The sequence below is a fragment of the Glossina fuscipes genome, unplaced genomic scaffold, assembly GCF_014805625.2.
Source record: "Glossina fuscipes isolate IAEA_lab_2018 unplaced genomic scaffold, Yale_Gfus_2 59, whole genome shotgun sequence".
Taxonomy (NCBI): Eukaryota; Metazoa; Arthropoda; class Insecta; order Diptera; family Glossinidae; genus Glossina; species Glossina fuscipes.
In genome coordinates this window covers 4,711,315-4,735,818 of record NW_023998431.1, presented here as the reverse complement: position 1 = coordinate 4,735,818, position 24,504 = coordinate 4,711,315, and the positions used below count along the sequence as shown (strand labels likewise).

The 24,504-nt window shown below is 33.0% G+C and overlaps 2 protein-coding genes across 3 annotated transcripts; both read right to left on the bottom strand.

Moving 5' to 3' along the window:
- Positions 1 to 3,350: 3,350 nt before the first annotated feature.
- Positions 3,351 to 4,533, bottom strand: LOC119637470 (probable serine/threonine-protein kinase DDB_G0282963). The gene has a single exon (XM_038033490.1). It carries the CDS (start codon positions 4,473 to 4,475, stop codon positions 3,432 to 3,434), a length of 1,044 nt encoding a protein of 347 aa, XP_037889418.1. The 5' UTR covers positions 4,476 to 4,533; the 3' UTR covers positions 3,351 to 3,431.
- A 96-nt stretch (positions 4,534 to 4,629) lies between these two features.
- On the bottom strand, positions 4,630 to 20,275 carry LOC119637467 (voltage-gated potassium channel subunit beta-3-like). Of its 2 annotated transcripts, none has more exons than XM_038033487.1 (7): positions 19,403 to 20,275; positions 9,960 to 10,030; positions 5,838 to 6,156; positions 5,593 to 5,720; positions 5,172 to 5,518; positions 4,892 to 5,110; positions 4,630 to 4,829 (listed from the first exon to the last, which is right to left on the bottom strand). In XM_038033487.1, exons 1-7 carry the CDS (start codon positions 20,233 to 20,235, stop codon positions 4,728 to 4,730), a joined length of 2,019 nt encoding a protein of 672 aa, XP_037889415.1. In that variant the 5' UTR covers positions 20,236 to 20,275; the 3' UTR covers positions 4,630 to 4,727. The 2 variants fall into 2 exon arrangements, with proteins under 2 accessions (XP_037889415.1, XP_037889416.1); XM_038033488.1 differs by having other exon boundaries at positions 9,984 to 10,030.
- Positions 20,276 to 24,504: the final 4,229 nt, after the last annotated feature.

Genomic DNA, 24,504 nt, shown 5'->3' with positions numbered 1-24,504 from the left:
TAACGATTATTATAAAAATCATTTGCGAAAACCTTTTTTATTCTATATTGTAAAGATTTTTGCGATATATATTATTATTAGGACGGTGTGTTAGTACGAATAAATGATTGTTATATTATCATTTTAAATGAAATAAATTGTATTGGATTACTTGGAAAATTTTATATTCACTTTAAAACGAATTTTTTATATCCATCATGAGAATTGGAAAAAAACAAATTGGAAGTTTTAAAATATTTTTTTAAAGCTGATTTTAAATTACGATTCAAACAAGCTACAGATGTTAATGAACAATATTTTCTTTATTAATATTAATCACTTTTTAATACCTACTAGGAGGTGAAAGAAATGTGAAGAAATGTTGAATTAAATAAGCATTGATCAGAATTGCTCATTATACGATTCTAAGTAGTAATCTATTCTTGCATAGCTTCGTTAATAATAAAGTTCATCCGACTACGATTTGATACAAAATTTTCCTTTTTTTACTTATTATACTCTATAATGGGGGCGATATAAAGGTTTATTCAATTTGTGTGAGGACTTGAGATTCAGAATCATTTTCTGAATCGATTTAAATTTGTATGTCCATCCATCCGTCTGGCTGTGTTATTTTCTTCTTGTTTCATTTTTATAAAATTTGGTACACAGACGTATATTGACCCAAGGAAGAACGCTATTGAAAATGATTCGTACCGAACCATTTTTCCGATTATTCCCCATGTGCCACTTTCCTTTGAACAGTCGTTTTATGAATAACGGCAAGGTTGTGTAGGTAATCTAATGTTGCGCCGTGATCCAATGTAGCGTGTTTACTTGCTTAATAACAATGCATTAATAGAAATATACGCATGAACGAGCTGGGCATTTAATGAAAAGAATCGTTTTGTAGCAAATCGAAATGCGGCTGATTTCCCATTATTAATATATTGGTAATAGAAATAGACAAGTTTATAAATCAAGTTAAATCAGAGGGAACATGGTGCCTGTCAGAAAAAGAGAAGAAAAGGAAAGAAATAAGTAGGGTGAGCGTGGTGGGCGGTGGCCGCAGCTTAGTGCGTGTATGCCTCGTCGATAAGGATTATGTCTCTCTTGTTTGAGCACTCGTTAGAGCTACGACCAAAGAAAACTCTATCGGACTTAAGAGAGTTGAACCATCTGAACTCTGACTTGGGAGTCCCATTTGGGAAATTATATACGATTATGAGTCATTACCGTTATTGTAAGATGTAAATTTTCATACGCGAACCATTTTTTCTATTTTTAGGATAAGAGTGGAAATTGTTATGGTGTGTATGTGTGTTGTGCTTTATGAGTAACGAATCAACAACCGGACAGACGGGCACGTTTAACAGGATTCAGAATTTGATGCTGATCAAAATTGTGCTTACTTCGCGGGATCTCTGAAGCTTCCTCCTCCTGCTCGATGCAAATCTTTTCACAAAAAGAATATGTTTGTTGGTATATGTTCATGGTATCAAAAAAAAAAAAAAAACAAACAAATCGAATATTGTATGGATTTTTGGTAAGAGCAATCGGTTGTAAACCAAAAAATCATATAGATTGAAACCTAGCGTTAAGTTATGCTTGCCCTCTTTTCTTCAATAAATCAAATTTGATCTATCGATAATAGTGCAATGAGTACCAAAATCAGAAGTCAATAAAATCAGCAATCATTCGAACCCGCTTTTGAATTTTTGTAAATTTTGCCTGCATCGATAATAAGTCCTTGATTCCGTGAATGATGCTCATCTTTTTCTACCTTATCACTGTTTCTCTTCGCAAAAGAGCCTTGGGTTAGGAGGCGTGAAAATAACATCAAGCCTATTTTTGACTTAAGCTTCCTTTTGCATTTTTTCATCTCTTCACAATCAATCTTAAAGGGAATAGTCAAGTTTGAAGGATGATAGATATTAGTCAAGATTCGCTTTAAAAGGAATATAGTGTTTGCTTTTTCGCTTATATATAATATTATTCAATAGTGATCTGTAGTGTTTTTATTTAGGAAATTGTTTTTGTATGGTATTCATTTAATCATATAATTAATAGTAAATATTTTAATTCTGTACTAAATTTTTTGTTTATTTCTATGATTAAGTTAAAGTAGTTTTTTTTTTGTTGTTCTATTTTACATGAAATCACAGTCCGTATGTGAGAAATATTTTATTACTTTATTTAATAAATCTTTTTTATATATATATATATATATATATATATATATATATTTTATTTATTTATTTTTTTTTTGAATATTTAAGGAGATGATGTTTTACTTTAAAATTTTGCTAAACTAATCATGCGCTTTAATATTATTATTATTATTTATTATTATTATTATTAATATTTGTTGAGTTAATGCATTATTTTTTTTTAAATATAATTTAGCTAATAATTTTTCTAATTTTCACTTAAATGTTTAAAATGTTCTGTACTTGAAATATCAATCATTTAAAATTTTTTTTTTTTTTATTTTTTAATTTTTTTTTTATTATTCGCATCGTTATTATTGTTATTATTTTAAATTAGAAACAAGGCAAGTTTTGAATGTTTGGTTTTTCTTAAATTACTGGCATTTTGATTTGTTCTTCTTCTTGTTCTTGTTATTATTATTCTTATTGTTATTATTCGATTTTTAACAAATTTTTATAAATTATTTTATATAATATTCTTTTTTTTGTCATGCGTTCTTAACTAAAAAACGAATTAAAGGGAACGACAACATTTCATGTACATATAATGCCTATATTCTCACCTAAAATCCAATGTAATCAAACGTTATCAAATTTTCACATTAACTTTCTTTTGTTGTATATACTGTTATAGAATAGAATTTGAGTTTGGTTTCTGCTTTCCAGAGTACTTGAAAATCTTATTTATTCTTAAAGCGGCTGTTTAGGTTAGGTAAGGATTTTGAGAGCCAGAGGATCAATTAAAGTTGTTGTTGTTATTAAGTATAGTTCTCCCTCTTCATTTGAAATTTGTTATCGCTTTTGGTTTCTAATATGAAAAAGTTCTCAAAAACTTTTCAAAAGTATTTTTTCTTTTTTTTTTTTTTTTTGCAATCATGTTTTAATTTTAAATTTTTTTTTTTTTTTTTTTTTTTTTTTTTTTTTCAAGTTTATTTTCTTAGATAACTACAAATTTTTTTTTTGTTTTTAATGTTATTTTGTTATAATAAATTTAAAGCTTAAAAGGATTTTTAATTTTTTGTAATTATTCTAATAAGTTTAAATATTTTTTTTTTATAAATTTATTATTATTATTATTTTAATAGAAAAACTAATCATAAGCACTTGAAAGTTTTTGTTTGTTGTTGATTGTTTGGTAGTACAATGCTTTAATTTTTGTAATATTTTTCTAATGCTCTAAAAAGAGAGATATTTTTTCCAAGTTTTAATTATATTTTTAAAAATTTTCTAATAAAAGTGAATCTAAAAGGCCATGCTAGTGCGTCGGCCGCCTAAATTGGAGGCGGGACGATAGCCCATACCACCACCACGTGGTAAACCACTATGGGAAACACTGCGTCCCATGCGTTGCTCACTGCCACGTCTTTCACGTGCCCTACGCAGTAAATCCGAAGTGCTGGGTCGCCGACTGGCATTAACACTTGACGCTGGGCTACGTTTGCCAGCACCACCACCACCACCACCACCACCCGTCATTATATCCGATGTAGAGGAACGTCTTATATTCTGCTCGAAAATATGCGGTGACAGAAAATAGGGTGACGGGGAACGCGTTACATCGTATGGCTGTCGTAGGTGCTGCGAGTCGGCCAGATGTATTAGCTGAGAACTGGAACGATGATCATCGTGTGAACTATTGCGTCGTGATGAATAGGGCGATTTTGGATAATCGATTAATAAATTTTCTGCCTCCTCATTGTCTACAATGTCAATTTTCAAATATGGCGGCATACGGTTAAACGGCTGATGCTGTGGTGTACGTCCATCTTGTTCATTTACATTAATATGACTATCGTTGGTGTTGCTGGAATTTAAAGTTGATGACTGCGATTGTGAGCTTTTCTGCGTTATATTGCTGGTTCCATTCTTTAGACCCGTATACAAAGATTTCAAGTGAAAATCCAAAGATTTGAAATTCAACAAAGATTTTTTTTTTTGCAATTTCGGTTGATTTTGCGATGATATACCAGTTGCATCAGCTATCATCGTATTAGAGGTGTTGATAATGTTATTATTATTAATACTAAGACCGATATCGTCTAAATTATTATTATTTAAAGAATCAATAGGTATAGTGTTGTTAGTTGTTAGAGTTGTAGTCGCTGTGGTTACTATCGATGTTATTGTTACATTACTATCTAAACGATTTGCTTTTGTTGTTGTTATTGGGATTATTGATGTTGTTATTGTTGCGTTATCTAAACTATTATTAATAAATTGTTGAGAAAGACGTTGCTGCTGCTGTTGTTGCCATAATAAATCATGTTTACTTATTGTTGTTGTCATTGTTGTACTACTTAAACTAGTTTTACTACTAATCGCTTTAGTAAATTTATTATCGTTATCTAAGGACTCCTTTCGTCACTGAATAACACAAAATCCCTGCTTTGAGGCATCCTTTGCATCGGCTTCTTCGCCGCAAAACGCTGCTTCTTCTTCGTTTTTGGGAGATTCTGCCCCACAGGTGCCCAAGCCACTGCCGCCACCGACAACAACACCGCCAGTTAGGCTGGGGGGCCCCTGAGGGCAAGCTGATTGTCACCGAAGTGCTAACGTTGATATCATTGGCGGTCTCACCGGTTTATTCTCTAAAATTCTTTCCACCTCTAACATTACACTGGTCGAGAGACGTGGCAGTAACTGAGGCAAAAATTTCAATATTTTTTTATTAAGAAAATTATATAATAATGTCTAACATATACCTGAAGCGATTGCAAGCTTTGGTGTAATTGTTCGGCTGAAGTTGCGCCTAAAAGTAAGCATTGAACAGGTTCGTGTTTCAAAGACCAAGCTATCGACAACTGCGTGGGAGTACATCCCAACTTTTCGGCCAAAGCAGCCAAATCTCTTAAACGATCTGAATGCCGACGGCCTTCTTCCAAACGTTCCTTGCTCCAACTGCCCTGAGGCGACAAAGCAGCCTGAAATTGTTTTTGGAAATAAAATTTTTTTTGCAAATTTCGATTTCTTCTCAAAGTTTACATTTTTATTGATCTCATCTTCGGTCCAAGAATAACTTTGACTTTTAGTTTTAAATGAACCTTTAGGTAAAAAAATTTTTTCACCATTTTGTGCATCACTCAAAGCCATTGATAATGGACCCCAAGCCATTAAGCCGACACCAATTTTATTATACATTTCTGGCAGATAAAGTTCACATTTTTCGCGACAGAACATATGATATTCCGATTGCTCAACAATGGGCGTTATACAGTTAAACTGACGGCAGTTTGTGTAGGCTTCCATAATTTCCACCTGAGACCAACGAGCTGTACCCCAGTACATGGCCCAACCTTGTTGTATAATATAATTCATGGCACGTACAATTTCTAAGCAAAATTATTTGAAATCCATGTATAAAAAGGGACACCATTGAAATGACGAAATGAACGAAACAACTAACCTTCCATAGGACACATAGCGTCCGCTTTATGTATGATAACAATATCAATATATTGTAGTTGTAGACGTTGTAAGCTCGCCTTAACACATTCGATTATGTGTTTGCGTGAAAGGCCACGTTCTTCGGATCTACGATATTGGAAAAAGTTTATACATTTACAGTTTTTAAAAATATTAATTCATTTTGTTTTTTTTTATTTTTTTAATTTATTTATTTATTTATTTTTTTTTTTTTTTGATAATCACTTGGTACTCCAATAGACTTTTGTGGTTATGACATAAGCGGTACGTTTCCAACCAGTCCTTTGGAGAATTTTGCCAATTTCCGTTTCCGAATGAGCCTCCGATATATCGAACAAATTGATACCACTTTCAATCGCCAATTTAAGAATGGCTTCAGCCTGATCGTCGCTAACACCTGGTGAGAATACCGGCCATGTGCCCAAACCTACATTGCTAACTCGCAAACCACTTTTGCCCAGATTCTTGTAGCGTAACCCTGGTGTTGGTGTAGAACCTGGGCGTAACGGTAAAGCCGGATTCGAGCCGAGGCTTATCGACCGACCTAATTTAATTATCCATAGAGTTAAAAAAAAAAAAAAAATGAAAAACAACTTAGTCTTAAACTTTTATATGTTATACCTTTATAACTATGGAATAAAGTTTTCAAAACGTGCATAACATAGAAATACAAGAACAAACATTGTATGCTTTTTTTCTTTGATATATTAAGAAATACCTTAAGAATAAAAAATAAATTTGAAATTGTGATTTTTGTTTTTTTTTTTTTTGTGGAATAGTTTCGTGTTTTGGTTAATAGTGCTTGGAAAAAGAGTTTTTTTTACCTTCTAATCGCTTATGGGTTTCTACAAAAAATATCATTAACTTGGTTTTACGTGAGTATGTATATATATTTATATATATAAATGTCATATAAAACATTGGTCAATAATTCCCGGGACGGACACATACCATAGATGGCGATGCTGTCTAACAAAAAAAAAGCCATATTATTTTTAGAAAGTTGTAACACTCAAACGATCTTTATCGAAGTCTCATGTCATTTTAATCACTAGTCTACGACTTAGAGTAGGTTTAATGACGGTTCTTATTTTACCTTCAAAATAACGAAAAAAAAGTATCGTTTAAACGCTTTGACTTGAAAAGCTTTAAGAGAACTATTTTCTCTCAAAGACAACAACTCAACGGTGGCTGGCTAATTTCAAATGAAGAACGTACAAACAGCGGCTAGATTGATTGACGACAAGAGACCAGAAAACATAAAAAAAAAAAACAAGTGGCAAGCTTTTTCGATAACTGAAACGGCCAGTTGCAAGAAATAGCTGACGTTCTGCAAAGCATTAAAAACGCTTGTATTCGCTACTTTCAATGAACATTTAGGGCTGAGAAAGTTGTTTTCGAAATACGAACCGCTTCTGCTCAACAGTCGAACAACAATATCAGCGTGTTACTGATTCTCAGCGTCCGCAAAAATATGCACTCGCCACGGTATTGGCTACATCTGGCCTCTGACAAATTTTATATATTTGCAAAGCTGAAAAGCATGATTTAGAGAAAGAGATCAAATGGTCAAGTGGATCAAGTGATGCGATCATTGCGAGAACTGAGGTGTGTTTTGAGTATCGTGACAATTTCTTCTATCAAAAGATCATCAAAATGCTAAATAAAAGTTGGACTGAACGAGACTAGATTGGTGAATAAAATCGAATTTTGGAAAAACAAGTTGTTTTTCTTACGTAGTCTCGGGAATTATTTGCCGATGTATTACATGCATATACATATGTAGATATATTTTTCGCTCAAACACAAACTTTTAAACGCAGCACGCAATATAATATTTAACAGCAATCATAACTACTTGCGAAAATATTTTTCACTTCTTTTTCTACCCACCACCATGAGCTACGCCTACAACGAGTCATTTGCGTTTGTTTATTTAATTTTATTTTTTATTTTCACTCGATTCCTATGTTTGCATACGATTTTCGCTGTTTGCTTCAGCTTATAAGGCAGCTATTTGGAAAGGTAATCATATGCTCGTGTTTATTATTTGCAGAAAAAGTGGCGAAAGTGCAAACGCAAGGTGATGAAACTAAAAAAAATTTCGGAACGTCACGTAGTCCAGTTCACGTTTGCAATAGTCTTTAGGCGATTTAGGAAAATTTTCGTTGCGTTCACATTAGCGAAAATTATTTTTTTAATATACGAAGTAAAAGTAATACTTTATCGGATAGTAAGTTTTCTAGCAACGTCGGTTATTTTTTTCCTTCTGTTCTTTAGTATCTTTCATTACAAGTTCTTTTACAGCTTTTGGTAAAATAGTCGATTATTTCTTGGATCGTTAATTATCTGGTGTTCATATTATTCCCACACATAGGTGTGGGAAGAGTTATCGTTTTAAAATTCACATTTTTACATTTTTTCACAGCCTACAACACTTGTGGTATGTCCACCTATAAGGTTTCGACGGTCGCATTAAACACTTACAAGGACTTAAACTAGATTCTCATTTTATTATTATTATGAGTAATATACATTTAGCCAGAGAATAAATTCTAACACTAAAGTCTTAAAGCACTAGCATCTAAGGCTTTCGGCTTTATTAAAAACTCTACCGCACTTGAGATTTGAATCCACGACCATTGAGTTGCTAGTCGAGACTCTTGCCTAGTCGGCCACTCAGGCGAGTAGATTCTCATTTTGTTATACCGATTGATTCAAAATCAGTTCCTGAAAAACTTAAAGTTTGTCCGCCTATCTAACACTCTAATGTCTGCTGAGATACTTATGTGCGTAGATCGCAATTCGTAAACATTGTGGCGAAAACTGGCACGCATACCATTACCATTCCAAAGGTAAATACCATTGAAAATGAATTGGACAGAAACAGTTCTACGACTACATAAAGCCTCCTATAAAGCCTTATATTAAAATGGCGTTCTATGAAAAAAGTTTACAAATTTCGAAATTTCCCGATCAGAATTGCTAAGTATTGGTAGTTCCGCATTTTTAATTGATTTGAAAAATTTGGATCAGGTAGATCTATTTTTTGATATATTCCTCACATAAAGGTTGGTATAAAAAGCGTGCCTTTACAACGAAACAAGGTATGGTTTTTGACAGTTGACCATAAAATTATACGACGAATTGTGTCAGGTCAAATGATATAGGGTACTTAAAAGTCGGCCTTATCCGATTGTAATATTCTTATTTGTTTTTTATTTGAAGTACGTTCTCAATACGATCAGTTGTAGAAAAGTTGAGAATATTCTAGCAATTTCGTTTTATCGCCTCTTCTCACCCCACTCGCGGTGAGCGAAACTAAAACCTAGAGCATCAATCAATGGGAATGGTACACGGACCAGAGAGGGAACAAAATTATAGAATTCGGTTCATTTTGTAAAGAGTGGACTTTGCTTGAAATATCGTTCACGCACGATTCGAATTATGCAGTCATTTTCATTTTGTTGGGTTTGGTTGCTCGACACAATTTTTTTATTTGGGGTTCAGAAATCCATTTGTGACTGATAAAGAACGAATATATCGACCTGTGTGTGTTGCTGCTTGATACGGATCTACAGCGGTGGGCTTCATTGGATCATTTTTCTTCCATAAGCCATACAAACCAACGAAAAAATTCAATTACTGTGTGAAGAAAATTTTCAAAAATCGATTTATATTTTTTATATTATTTATATATAACTCTGCCAAAATTATCTCTTCGGAAATTTCGTGACACCCTATATAGAATAGAATATTGAAAGAGTTAAAATCTTTCCTAAAATTCGGGAAACAATGCATTTGTAAAAAGTTCTAACCACAGTAAGTGTCTAAATGCCTACAAAGAAAACTATTGTGACAAGTTTACATCATACGGCCGAAGCGTTGATAACTGTAAAGTGATTCTTCCTTAAAAATATTTGCCAATCGTCATATATGGTAACGTGGACACCATTTGCTTTAGCTGTATTGAGTAAAGCTCAGAGCAGAAATTGTTGATACGCATGGAGTACACTTGCGATCCTTATCAACAGTTTTTTGGTTTAATTTTTTTCCCTTCCGCAACGGACAGACTCTTTTATTTTTTAATGCTCTTTTAGGCGTGTAGAACAAAATCGGTTCAAATTTTCTAAGTTAGGGTGGTGGGTGAAATTCGCATGAAATTGAACTTTTTAAAGCTAATAGTAATTTTTAATATATTTAAAAAAATGTTATACAACAACACAAGACCGACATCATCTAAATTAAAAAAAAAAAAAAAAAAAATTAATAAAAAAAAATAAAAATCAAAAATATAATTTACAAACATAAATAGGATTAAAGTGAAAAAAGTGTAGAATTTGATACCGAAATCAAGATGACCTCCCGTACCACTGAACTCCTCCATACAGTCGAGTGATGCTATTGGGGCCCGGCACCTGAAATTGAAATAAAATTCCAAATTAATTATCAAAATTGGAAGGATATTAATTTGCTTAGGACACAAGGACAAAATTTATAACCTTTCAAAGCCATCATGACAACAAAATAAACTCATAGCATAAATTAAATATATTTAGCCTATCACAGCCTAGTGATAACATTATATAAATTGAATAAATTTTTTATATGCTTGTTCATTTTTTCTTTATCCATAAAATACATAAATATTGTTGTTCCATCACACAATAGAGATATAATAGCGATGTGACGACATATGGTAGCGTTGTGATGCATACCGTGTGGCAAATTAGCGCCTCTGTCTAAATTCATTCCTAAGACCATTGCCATTAATTCGTATATTTCTCCGCACCAGCACGGCTTTCGGAAAGGGCGATCTACAGTCACCAACTTGTTAGAGTTTACCTGTCATGTTTTCAAGGCTTCTTCTAGTGGCTCTCGCACAGATGTTATTTACACTGATTTAAGCAAAGCATTTGATATGGTTAACCATAGACTACTTATCTTTAAACTCCAAGCCTCTGGTTTCCCACCCTACTTAGTGAAATGGATAACCTCTTATCTGCACAATAGATCCTTCAGAGTTTTGTTTAACTCCATAAGCTCGGATGAATTCCCCGTTACGTCTGGCGTACCTCAAGGAAGTCACTTAGGTTCCATTTTATTTAGTTTATACATTAACGATCTCCCATCGGTGGTTAATTCCAGCCAGATCTTAATGTATGCTGATGATGTGAAACTGTTTTCCTCCTTCTCTGTTGAATCGCAATCACATCAGCTTCAAGGTGATTTGGATAATTTTGTTGCATGGTGCTCTTTGAATCTGCTGAAACTAAATCTGAGTAAATGTAAGAAGCTTTCATTCTCAAGAAGAAAGTCATTCATTTCTCAGTATTTCATAGATTCGCATAAGTTGGAGGACGTCGATTCGATCACAGATTTAGGCGTTCTATTTGACCATAGGTTACGTTTTAACTTGCATATTGAGCAAAGCTAGCTCCGCGCTTGGTTTTATAAAAAGGTGGTCCAAAGAGCTTGATGATCCCTACATTACGAATAGGCTGCACATGTGTTTGGTCAGACCTATACTCGAGTATGCCTCAGTTGTGTTGTCTCCTTCATATAGGTGCTACATAGATTCAATTGAATCTGTTTAAAAGCAATTCTTGCTGTTTGCCCGTAGAAATTTGGGTTGGGATCCGATTGCCTCTCTTCCTCCGTATGAAAATAGGTTGCTTCTGCTGTCCCTACCGCGTCTAGAGAAACGTAGATTTGTTCTTGGCGTTTCCTTTCTAATTGAAGTAATAAATGGTGCTATTGACTCGCCTTCATTACTTGGTGAAATAAGCTTTAATGTCCCTAACCGCTTCTCCAGGCACTTTATCTTGGTTAAGCTTAATCAGTGTAAATTTAATTATAAGCTGTTCAATCCGCTTGGAGTCGTTTGCAAGAACCTAAATGACGTCTACCACTTATTCTCGTTATCGGACTCTTTAAAGTCCATTAAAGCAACATTGCTTAATACGTGCGATTTACCTATGTCGTATTTAAACTAGCTTCTATCCTTAAAAAGTCGTTACGTTTCGAAAGTGAATTATTGTCAATTTATTATCGGTTGCCAGGCTTATGCATGTTTGCGATGGCTTAGGGGTTCATTTGAAATTTGGTCCTGTACCGGTTGTAAGTGTGCTCCTATGCTGATAGTGTACATGCTTTTTTTTTCTTTTTCTTTTTTTTTTTCTTCTTATTTGTTTTATTATGCTTATACTCCACTTTTTTTGTTAATTAATATTAGTTTTGCATTAAGAGCCTATTGAACTCGACTGTTATTTGTTTAGTTGAGTTTCTAGTATAGGTGGAATAAAATAAATAAATACATAAATAAATAAAAGACCGATTATTCAAAACGTATTATTATATATATCAGTTGGCAAGACTGTGTTAAAGTGTCTGCAATTATTTATTCATTTAAATTTAGATCTCCAAAGCAAAAATCCAATTGTGCAAAGTAGTATGGTTATCATCAACAAGTCATCTCTCGTTGCTCGAAGAGACAACACGATAAGCAAAACTTCTACGGAGTATTAAATCAATCTTGCATGAAGGAAGCTTCATTTAAGCCAAAGCAAACGGAACAGCTTAAGCAGTTCAAAAATGAGAAATACTAAGGGTTACCATATTTACAATTACATCTTTACTGTTTCTTTTTATACTTACCACCGGATGAGCGATGAGGGATGCATTTATTTCATCAAAACATTTACAAAAGCCAGAAGGTGGCTTCAGAATGCCCGTAAATATACGTATTGTTGACCAGCACCAAATTTTGAATCGATTTAAGTGTGTCCACCTGTTCATTTAACCACTTGTATGAAGTTTGTGGGAAGCATTCTATCGGTCCCAAAAATTATGTGTTCGCAGATAGATTGGTATTGAAATCAGGGCGAATGGGTGTAGGTGTTTCAGAAAGGGCAAGACTAGAGTGCAACATAAATTCAGAGGGCCTCTGCTTGCTGGATTTTTTGCTTATTATCTATAAGCTTATCTATATTTATTTATTTTTGCTATTTTTTTAGTCTTTCTCGAAACAAAGGTGTTGGGCATAAAAGGTTTCCTCATAACTGAATACGATTTTCTTACTCGTTTAATTTCTTTAAAATTATCGAAATATTGAACAGACAACGCTTTCAACTTATTCTTAAGCGGTTTTGTTGACCATGCAGGGCTATAGTTGTGAAACAAAATTGCTTTATTTCGGTCTACGGACTTATTCATGACGTTTTTCGGTTAATCCAATTTTTATATAAAAAATTTTTTTAATTGTCCGCCTTGAATATTGAGAGATTCATGAACTTTTACCAACTCCTAATGAATCACATGTTTCTAGTTAAACTGAACACGGAGCATTGAGTTTTTGCCGACGCGGATTAATATTTTTTATTTTACGTTGATGGATTGGTTTGAGAGAGGTTCTTCGTATCTTTCATTGCTCGCGAGACTGTAAAGGCGATTGTCGTTCATATTTTTGAAGAACGTGTGAAACGTGAGAAATACTCTCAGCATATGTAGCAGGAATTTTGGTGATTTTTAAACCTTTCCTGTGGCGGGTGAAACTTTATTAAAAAATGCACTGTCCGTGCACCTTGAGATTAGAATGCGTTGCCAGAGACCTCCAAATTTATTTATATACTTTTTATATACTCTTAGAAAGAAATCCTTAAAGACATAGATTTCTCTTAATGACGTCAACTGACGATTATTATTGCTAATCATAGATCAATTAGTCGAGTAACCTTTCGATTCAATCAGACCTTTTCCTTTAGTCTCTTGCTATAGATTTTTCACAACTATTGAGCCGATATAGATTGGCTGATGGCACTAAACAAATTAGAAAAATTAGGAAAAGTTCTTTGATACTCTCCTCAATTTGACATTGAGTATTTAGAGCTATCATGGCATTCAACTAATACGGCTTGCAAGTGCATTACACTTCAATTTCATTTTGTGCTCACGGACGGTCTTTAAGACGATCACATCAGAATAGGTTGGAAGTACCTTTGATTCGAACATGTAAAAAGCGTTGATTATCTGCTGCTTTTTTCTTTTCCTTAAAGCGGAAACCAGAGATATCAATAAATTGCTTCATTTTTGGCTTTCTTTAAACCATGTGTTTATAAAATATATGCTTTTCCATAGTTAGGTTTGAAATAAGTATTTACCTAATAGTTGGAAATAATTTTTGCTGCTTTACTAATAGAATGTCTAGATATGTATATACAAACAAGCAAGCAAGTGACGCAAGTGATTGTAAATGTGCCATGAACGCTTTATACACGAATGCTTGACATTGGATCGTACTAAGTAAAAAGGAAGAAGAAGAACGATATTGTATATGGCAAGGCCTAAAATTTTCAAATAATCAGTGCTAGTTCGGATTGAACTGAGAAATGGTTAATGAAAACAATGACAATTCTATTCTATAATTTATAGTCGGTCTGCTTATATATATATATATATATATATATGTCTGCGATATTTGAAGTTGTATTATGTAGGTATTTAAAATTTGGGGCAGAGCATTTTATGGGTATTGGAGATATTAAAAATTAAATTTGCGTACTATGTCTTTTTTTGTTTATCAATGCAAAAAATTTTTACTCGATTTTCTAACACTTTTATACCCACCGAAGGATGAGGGATATATTCATCTTGTCAAACCGTTTGCAACGCCCAGAAAGAAATATCAGTGACCCCACAAAGTATACATATTCTTGATTAGCATCAAATTCTGATTCGATTTAAGCATGTCAGTCTGTCCGTCTGTCCGTCTAAATAATTGCTGTTGTAAACGTTCTGTTGACCGCAAAAATGAAGCTATCGACTTCAAATTTAGTAGAAACAGTGGATTTTCCTGCACGCAGGTTGGTATTGAAAATCTGTGAATTCGGTCGAAGGACACGCCCACAGCATCACGTAACCTGAGAACACCTCTGTCCTTGAAAAGGAATGAAAAATTGATTTTTTGCGCATTACTCATAAACTAGAGCTGATAAATGTACAAAAATTTGAACGCATATTCTATGGGCGTTACTGTAGCATTTTCGCACAAAAATGGAAAAAATTGACCGCGCCTGTCCAATATTACAGTATATGAAAATTTAATTATTTTTTGAACAACTTTATAACGGGCAGAAAAAAGCTTTCAAAACTTCGTAAAGTATACAAATTCTTGGTCAGTTTCAAATTTGGAATGCAACTAAACATGTCCGCCTGTTCGTCTGTCCATTTGTCGGTTTGCGCAAATTTATAGTAGTTTTGGTAAGGCTTCTCGTGTTAACAAAAGTGAAGACATCCCCTACAAATTTTCAAACGAATTTGAAATTAAACTTTTCGAAGAACACGTCTCCAACCCCGCATGGCCCCAAGACAAAAACTTTTATTTTGAAAATAGAAGAAATCAACTGCGCTCAGTCTACATTATAGAGCATTTTATAGAGGATTTTTTCGTTTAAGTCTTTCGTCTTTTTTGGAGTAAAGCAGGGTAATGGGTAGAAAAGATTCGGTCTCGACCGAATTTAGTTTTCTTACTTGTTTCATTTTGATAATGGACTTACAAGAATCGCTGCAAAGCTTACCATATTTGTTTACTAGTTTGTTGCGATCAAAATTGTTACATTTATTATGTAAATTACATTGTGCACATACGAATACGAAAGCGAAACTAATTCCCTATGGGTTGGGCTCATTGTTGTTATTGTGATTAGATTGCCCTCAACTTTGTTGAGATAATGACCGTATGTACGTATGTGTATGTATGTATATATGTGCGTCCGCAAAAAATAAAAACTCGCATTTAATGACATTAACTTTTTCTCATTGTAGTTATACAATAGTTACATACATACGTATGTACACGTACATGGGGGATCACTTTCATTCTTATGACAAACGCTATGGAAATGTAAATATATTGAGTTAATTAAAATGACAGCGAAAACGAACCGAGCTGAGATTTATAAAAAATGTTATTGTAATTAATTAAAAAAAAAGAAAAAAAGAAAAAAAAGAAATTTACTCTTTTTTATGATAATTATAATAATAATAATAATAATAATATTAATAATAATAATGATAATAATAATAATGAATGAATGAACGATGTCATTGTTAAACTCTAAGAACAATGCACACAATTAAAATTTTACATGGTTTGCTATTAGCACAAGGCTTACTTTGAAGTTAATTAGTTGCGAATGTTAATCTAGATATTTTTCTATCTTTGCATTGTCCCTTAGGGTTTTCGCGCAGCGTTCAAATAGCGAATAAGAAAAATATGCTTTAAGAAAGTCATTATGTAAGCCTACATATGTTTTACACGCGCATCGAAATCCCTCTTATGCAATTTGTATTTCATATATATATACACGTTACGTAAAGATTTTTTTGTATTCATTAATTGTACACGTTTATGAATAATTTATAAACAAAAAATTTCCACGTTTATCCATGTTAGCATATATTCTAAATGTCACCTGTTCTATAGCAATTAACCAACTGTTTGTTTCGCACTTGAGGGAATTGATTTACATAACCATTTCATATGCGAAATATATGTAACATATGCGACTCTTTAAAGAGTGGAAAAAATGACACCTTTTTTTTTCTTTACATAGCTTTTACAACAACAACAAAAAAAACAAAAAAGGAAACAATTGTATAAGAAAAGAACGATTACGTTCAGTTAGATTTCAAGTTTTTGTTATTATTTGCCTTATCGAAAGCAAATCCGGAGACGTGAATACTTCCGAACTCTTTCAACTACACAAATAAAAGTAGAAGAATACACGCCGCTTCGTTAACGCTAAACTCTTTCATATGAAACACGGCAGGAATGCGCCCTAAGGCCTTGAAAGTGAACTTTCCACTATGGCGTAGTCCGAGACATTGTCATCTACATTTCAAAAATGATGGTGTAGCTATTTTATAATTTTCAAACTTCAAAGTTTTACACAGGGATCGTGTCAGTAAAAATGTTGACAATTTTTTGGGTTTTTCACGTGAAAACATAAATTTCAAATCTATCAATCAAACAATTTCGCCCGGTTAGCAGATTAATGCGAAAATTGTTGACTATTTTGATGGCATAGTAGTCAATAGTGGCAATTTTACCTATTATTATAGTGGATAAAAAGCACAAAGTTCATGGCGTTGTTGTTTTTTCTATCAATATTCAAACACATTTTTCTTACAATTTACATAAACTGTGTTAATGAAACAAATGTCATTTCGATGAAATTGTTTTGTAATAAAATTTCAATTATTTTTTAAAAATACTTAAAATCAACACATACTTCCCTTTATAAATAAATATGTTTTGATAAAAATTATAGTCAACTTTTATTATAAAAGTTACCTTGTACGACGAATTAGGTTGTAGCACCTGTCAGTTTTAGTCAGTATTTCAAATTTGTAGTTATTCTCTATAATAGTCTAGTGACTAAGGTGCCCGTCGTTTGTTATTTGGTAGACTTGGTAGAGTCGATCTGCACGGCAGGCCAACAATTTGTGCTTTACTACATATTATATTTTATCCGATATGCGATAAAGTCCCGCAAGAATCAGAGTTTAGCATATTTTCTCTGTCTATGCTATGCATATTTATGTTCCTTTTTGCTTAGGCGTATATGTGCCCTTTGCTAAATTTTTTTTTTTTTTTTTCGTTTTTAAATAGTACACACGAAAAATGTAAAGCTATTATTATTTCAAACACGTTCGGCGGCTATATTTTTTTACCATCGGCATCTGTCGCCCCGGTGTGTTCTGAATTGAAACGAAGCAATTTCGACATCAAAGCGTCGTTCCGCATCTCGCCTATGTGCACGTACATAATATAATGCACGATAATGCATATATATCATGTATACGATGTGCATTAAGTAAACAGTTCGTGACGTACTTTCAACAATATTCAAATATATTTTAAGTGAAATTTTTTAAATCGAGCATGTACCATTTCAATTTATAGTCTCTTGCCATTCCTCCAGTATAACCACTATGCCATCACCATAGATATCTGGGATCTTTGGTTACGTAAAACTGAACCAAATAATTTTTATGGGCCTTTTTTGATTGCGTTTCTTTTCAGCAGCACTTAGCACTTACTTTTGTGTCTGGCCTAATTGCAAATTGCTCAACTTTTTTTAAGAATTTGGTCGACCTAAAGATTGATAAACTGGTTGTCTACGTGACTATGTATTGAGCAATATTACAAAAATTCCTAATGATGCTCAATCGATCTTGACTATGATTCTAAATTGTGTTAGTAAACCGAAGGAGAGCTACCGCATAGCATTTAGTTTTCGAGGAAATTCTTTTCCAAGGATATGTTCTTGATTTATAGCTTTTGAATTTTGCGGTAAGAGAGTAATCATCCAGTTTTTTGAATCAATTACCTCCATAAATTCTGGCAAAAAAAAACAAAAAAAAATCACTCTTCATCGAGAGAATACACCAGCGCGCACAAGATTGTTACGCTTGTGGTGCAAGGACTTCAGGACAGATGGGCCTGAGAGGGATCCATTCCTTATTACATCGAGCGACTTTAAATTGATTTAGATATGTTTTGTCCCAGAGACAAACACTTATTCGTCAGCTTTTCACTTTCCATATAACATCTTACTTTGAAAAGTAGTTACATGAATCGAAGTGGCGTAAAATGTTTAATGACGTATCCCACTATAATGTTTTATAATAATCAAATTGCGCGGGTTACTTTTACCAAAACCAGACCAAAACACTTTTAAATAGCGATCGGGTATCCGCAAAAACATATACATTTTGAAGGGTAAATAGATTCAAAAATTGCTGGGAAAAATATATTAAATTTAAAAAAAAAAAAACTCTGGAACGCATTAAATTTTAAATAAACTTATTGTGTTTCATTTTTAGGCTGCAAATTGTTTAAATAATTGATATATAATTGGGTTTTATTGTTTATGCGGGGCAAAGAAAAAAAAAAAATTAAAAAAAATATCGCACTCTGACATCTATTGGGTTATAAACAGGTGGTGCACATCTTCTACCACATTTGCGAATTTCAAGTTTTACCTAAACATATGTGAAATTTTAAATTAATGATGATCATGGTCTGTAGACTAACTAAACGAAAAGATTGATTTAAATCTCTTGGCATTAATTTACTTCGCTAGAATATAATGTTCTTAAAGCTGCGAAAGCCTACCAATAACGGGTGCGGACGAAGCGATTTAAGTAAAAGTAAATAAATGTTAAACTTATTGGTGGACATGTATTATTAAAATTTTGAAAAATTGACCAGCGATCCGAAGTTTTGCGATTTGATCCGAAGTAAAGCGATCATACCGCGTGTAGTATTTAAATTTCATTACATTGATTTCAAATATAGTATAGTAAATGTAAAGTAATCACAATATGTCAAATAGTCAGTGCTTACTACTTAATGGGATTAATAAATGATGAGAATATCTCTTTGCTTCAAAGGTTTAAAGTGAAAATATTGAAAAATTACTCTCCGAATGTTATTACGCTTAAAATAATTTAATTTATTATATATAACATATATATTTTAATTAATTTATTATATATATTATTATATACAATATAAAAACTTGAACAAAGACACAAACCGCCGGTAGGTGTACATAGAAATGTTATTTAAAAATTTAAATAAAAAAAAAAAAAAAAAACATCAAAATAAAAAATGTTCCTAACAACCATTTCGATAACTGAAGTGCATACACGCATACACACACATGCACCCGCACGCACGCACACGCACATACACAACTTAGCGTATGATTCTTCTGTTTTACCTGTAAATTGTAACGGGATTTGAATCTTCACTTGTATTGTCCATATTGTTGTTGTTATCATTGTTGTTATTATTATTATTATTATGAAAGCCAGTAGCGGCGTTTCCAGCATTATTAGCAGCCACCGCGACAGCAGCGGCTGCTTGGCTGCTAGCTATACCAATGCCACCCATAAAACCCAAAAGATTTGATGTCAAGGTTGCCGGGGGACCAATACCCGTTGTACTATACGATGCCTGATATTGACTAACACCGACGAACGTAGTAGTAGGCACAATTGGACCATGGGACAATGGTAGATCAACGCCATTTCCACTAGAATTTATTTGGCCCGCGGCGCCATTTAATAAATTACCATTACTCATGTTGACGGCCAAAGACGAGGAACCACCACCACTACCTACAACTACAACCGTATTTGACGTTGTCATTGGTATTGATAGTGATGGTGATGGTTGTTGATTGCTTGTTGTTGTTGTTGTTGTTGTTGTTGCTGTTAACATTGTTGCATTAGTGGCCATTGTCGACAAAGATGATGATGAGGGCAATGTTGCTGAATGGCCGTCATTGTTAAAGGTAGTAAACGTTGTAGTATTTGCTAATGCGGATAATGGTATGGCTCCTGTTGTTGTTGATGTTGCTATTATTACTGTTTCATTTGCACTATTGCTATTTGTTGGTAATGATGGCATTGTTAATGGCGCTCTCCTTCTTGTTGCTATTATTGCTGCTGCTGCTTCTGCTGCTGTTGTGATTGTTGTTGTTGTTATTGTTAAAATTGTTATTATACTATTGACACCGTTACCGTTATTTGTTAAGTTATTCATTGCCATTCGCAGGCAATTTGTTGTGTATTTTTATGTATATGGTTATGTCAATGACAACAACAGTCGAAATGTAGTTGAGAAATAAATGAAATATATATATATATATATATATATATATATATATGTAAAATATATAAAATATGTATATACAAAAAAATATATATATATATTTATATGTGTATATATTTACATATTTATATATTTATGTATATATGTATATATGTATATATATATATATATTTACATAGTACTTACGGACAGTACGTAAGTTTTCGTATGGGAATATAACTGAAGTTTTCGGATTTAATTTAATTGCATTTAAATAAAATTGGACGATATTTTTAGTTTTCCATTGCCCTTGCTTAGTAGAAAAAACCTTTCAAGTACTTTGTATATAAATTTATTGGTCATTTATTTCTTTTATTATTTTCGTTTCTCTTTTTGTTTTCTTATATAACGCTCGTTATAATTTGTATCCGGCTGTTATACTTTATTTTAATATATTTGCTGTTTGTTTTTCCTTTTTTTTTTATTATTATTATTTTCTTTGTTTTGTGAATAAAGTTAAATTTTTGTTTTAATTTATTTAAATATTATGTGTGAATTTTATTTGCATTTATATATATATATATATAAAAGGAATTAATTTTGCATAATATTTAAGGCAGTTTGAAATGATTTTTTTTTATTTTTTTTCCGTTTTAAATTTAAAAAAAAATGTTTTTTTTTTATTTTTGCTTAACAATAAAAACGCTTTAAAATACTTTATATAGTTTTTTTGCTCGATATTTGTTTTTCTACTAGTTTATTTCTATGTGTTAGGTTTTGTTAACTTAATTGCTTGCTTTTAACGTTGTTTTGGTCGTTAGCATTGCTCTTTATATATATATTTTTCCCCCATTCAAATAGAATTCATTGCAAAAATTAAATTGAATTCTTTTTTTTTCACTTTTCATTGAAATGAAATCAATTGAAAAATTGGTTTTTTCACCATACAATGTTTAAAGAAAGTGAAACAAAAAAAGAAAAAAAAATGTACATTTGCCTTCAATCGACATTGTTATATCCAACACCTTCGCAGACGTAACGGGTTGTCTCATTAGTTGCGACCCTAACGATCGGGGCTATGTTGTGACCTTACATTGCAACACTTCTTTATGCTACATTTGTGAAGCGTTTTTTTTTTCTCTTCATCCCCCCGAGAAATGGAGCAAAGAAGTTATAATAGCTACGATGGACGATCTTTGGAATGACCCCCTTTTTTGTAACGCCACAGATCAAGAGCGTTTCTTTCGATTTACAATTGCTACCTTCCTTTTTTTATGAGAATACCTACATAAGTGTGCGTTATTGAATTTAAATGCTTGCACGATTACAACTGAAAAAGCCCTAAAAGAATCGAATGGAAGCTCATCCGTAGATATCCTGGAGACGATATTACTGAAGACGAAAATGTTCGATTCAAAGCTGAATAAGCCTTGCACGATAACGTTTATGAACTAGTAGTTGTTGGCTTATATGGAGTAAATAATAATAACAAGTTTTGTATGCAGATTGGACAAAATTAACTTGCGTAGATACATAAAACCACGACGGATTTGAACTCGTTGAACGGTTGCAAATAGAAACATTATCAATTAATTTTCTGAAAATTTCAGGCTAACCAAGAACATAAATAAACTAGGAGATCTTCCAGACGTCGTTGCGTTTAGATTCCCGCGATAGGAGACTTCCTATATAGAGATTAAGTGGCATATGAAAAAAACTTTCTCCTTTTTCAAGACGACTTTTTTTGTGTGCAGTCAGTCGCTTTACTAAGCGCAAACTGATTATTGTGGATGTAAAATGCAGCAGTGGGCTGGGAGCATGGCAACAGGCTGAGTTGACATTTTTTCCGCTTCACAAAACAGTTGAAATTCAGCGTTTTTTCTTCTTCTTTATATCCGTTCGGACGGCTAGGAAGGGTTTATGACCTCGTTTGGACACCTCAGAAGTAGTGGAGGTAGATACCAATAACTTTCCTTAGAGTTTGCCTATAAGCGGAAACTTGAACGTCTCGCTTCAATTATTAATAACAGAAGACATCTGTCTGCGTTTGCTTAATTGATAATGTCGGAATGCTATTTCCATCGGGTATTCAATATCCCAGTTACATTCATCATTCATCATTTGTGACTTGCATTTTATTCACGATAAACGGCAATCCTTTATTGAATTTTTGGCGACGGGAGACACATATTCACGTCTTACTCCATACAGGTTTTGGATGATTCTTAGAATATCCTTTGCGATGTTTAACATTTTTCTGCTTTCTAGCTAGAATCTTCGAGCGCCTCGAGCTAAACATAGCCATAAATAAGTATAGACTCAATTTCTTCATTGTTGAAAAAATCTGATAGCACCGAGCCGTTTTTTCTTGTTTGAAAGGAGGAAATAATACCTTGGCGAATAATGAGCGTGAAAAAAAATTATTTTAGACTTAACTGTTTCGTTTTTTCGTTGAAGATAACGGAGATTTGAATTGTTCGCTTCATTTTATAGAAGAAGCCGCAGGTATCCCAAGCAGTTTGTTTTCATGTCCAAATTGCGAATAATATGCAATGTAAGACATTTTGTCAAATGCCCATCAAGTTGTATGCTGCAATTGACGCAAACTTCAACTAGCCGTTGAGATGTGCATCTAGTTTAGCCAACTTTTTACTTTAATATGTCCAAGTTAACGAACACGTAATGAATAAAATCCTCTTGATTTGATGTCAAATTTAAAGCAGATGCACTCATTATTAACTAGCTTAGTACCCAATTATCACAGTGAGCGAATACGAAGTAAACAAGTAAATGAATCAATAATTGCACGAATTTCGACTTGGGTTGTTTTTTCTTTTTTTGAAAATTTTACATTTTCCTCAGATACGCTCACTCAATTTCTTCCATAAGCAATTCAGAGACTTGGAAATTAATCATTTTGTACAAGATTTTTTGCAAAAATTTACCAAAGAAATTTGCTGTCGCCACGTATGCGAGCATAAAAGTTTTTACATTATACAGCGAAAAACAACAACAAACGCAGAAAAGTGTAACATGTTTTTTCAAATAGAAATGAAAGTTAAAAAACCTCAATAAGACCTTCATAACATTTCAGATTTTTTTTTCCTATATGTAAGAGACGCATAATACAAACTTTCTTTAGAGTTTATAAGCAGCCGCATAAAATTAATTATGTTTATGTGCATTTGCGCAAAACCGCTGCAGGCACTAATTGCAGACACAAAACCCAACATTTATAAACAAGATTAATTTCACATACGTTCATATAAACGCATCATAAGCTTGTATATCCGCTAATAAGTAAATTTAAATACCAGGTATACTCGATATATATTGCGGCAAAATAACAGCAACGTATGTTTGCATATATGTGTTTAAGTTTTCAAGATTTCTTTCCTCGTTTTCTCAAGTACTCCTTCTGTTGATCTTTTTTTGTACCCCCCCGCCACCAACCCCACACGACTTGTGGTACAGGGGGATATTAAACTTGTGCGGATGTATTCAACATCCAGAAGGAGTTGAGATAGGTTTATCGATACCGATCGATTCAGGGCCAATTTCTGAATCGATATGAGCTTATGGCCAAAAGACCAACGCTATTCAAAATGGTTTGGATCGGACCAATTCTTCGATCACTTTCAACCAAATAATGCCTTATTTTGAAAATAACCATTAATGGTGGGCGACTATAATGTTTCAAGTACCCTTGCTAACGGTCTTTTTTTAAAACAACACTCGAAACGAATCGATTTAGCGATCGATTCAAAGTCACTTTCCGAATTGGTCTAAATTTGCCGGTCCATCTGTCCATGTGTCCATCTCTTCAATTTTTTGAGATATTTTTTTTAATGAAATTTGGCGCATTGACGTATTTTGGCCCAAGGACGAACGCTACTTCTCACATAACGTCTTATTTGGAGAAGAGCATATACGAATAACTGTAGAGCGCTGTTTGGGTATGTAATGTTGCGATGTAGCCTACTATAGTGATTTTACTTGTATTTACTTCAATTTATTGAAATGCAACCTTTTAAAATCTGGCAGTAACAGAAGTTGGACTTGCTCCACTTTCAAAATGAACGGCTCATATCAAAAAAAAAAAAAAAAAAAAAAAAAAAAATTGAGATTAGTAATGGAAAATATACTGATTTGAGTTTCCATGAAAACTAATCGATTTTCCAAATACCAAAAAATCGTGAAATCAAATACACATTTATGACGCTTTAC

What these genes read in the sequence shown, in the direction of transcription:
- LOC119637470 (XM_038033490.1), bottom strand. Translation starts at nt 4,475, where the DNA reads ATGACAACAACAATAAGTAAACATGATTTATTATGGCAACAACAGCAG.
- LOC119637467 (XM_038033487.1), bottom strand. Translation starts at nt 20,235, where the DNA reads ATGGCAATGAATAACTTAACAAATAACGGTAACGGTGTCAATAGTATA. An exon ending in GGGAGGTCATCTTGATTTCG is followed by an intron (nt 6,157 to 9,959) that starts GTATCAAATTCT and finishes TAATTAAATTAG; the next exon opens with GTCGGTCGATAAGCCTCGGC. An exon ending in AAAGCTTGCAATCGCTTCAG is followed by an intron (nt 4,830 to 4,891) that starts GTATATGTTAGA and finishes TTTTTGCCTCAG; the next exon opens with TTACTGCCACGTCTCTCGAC.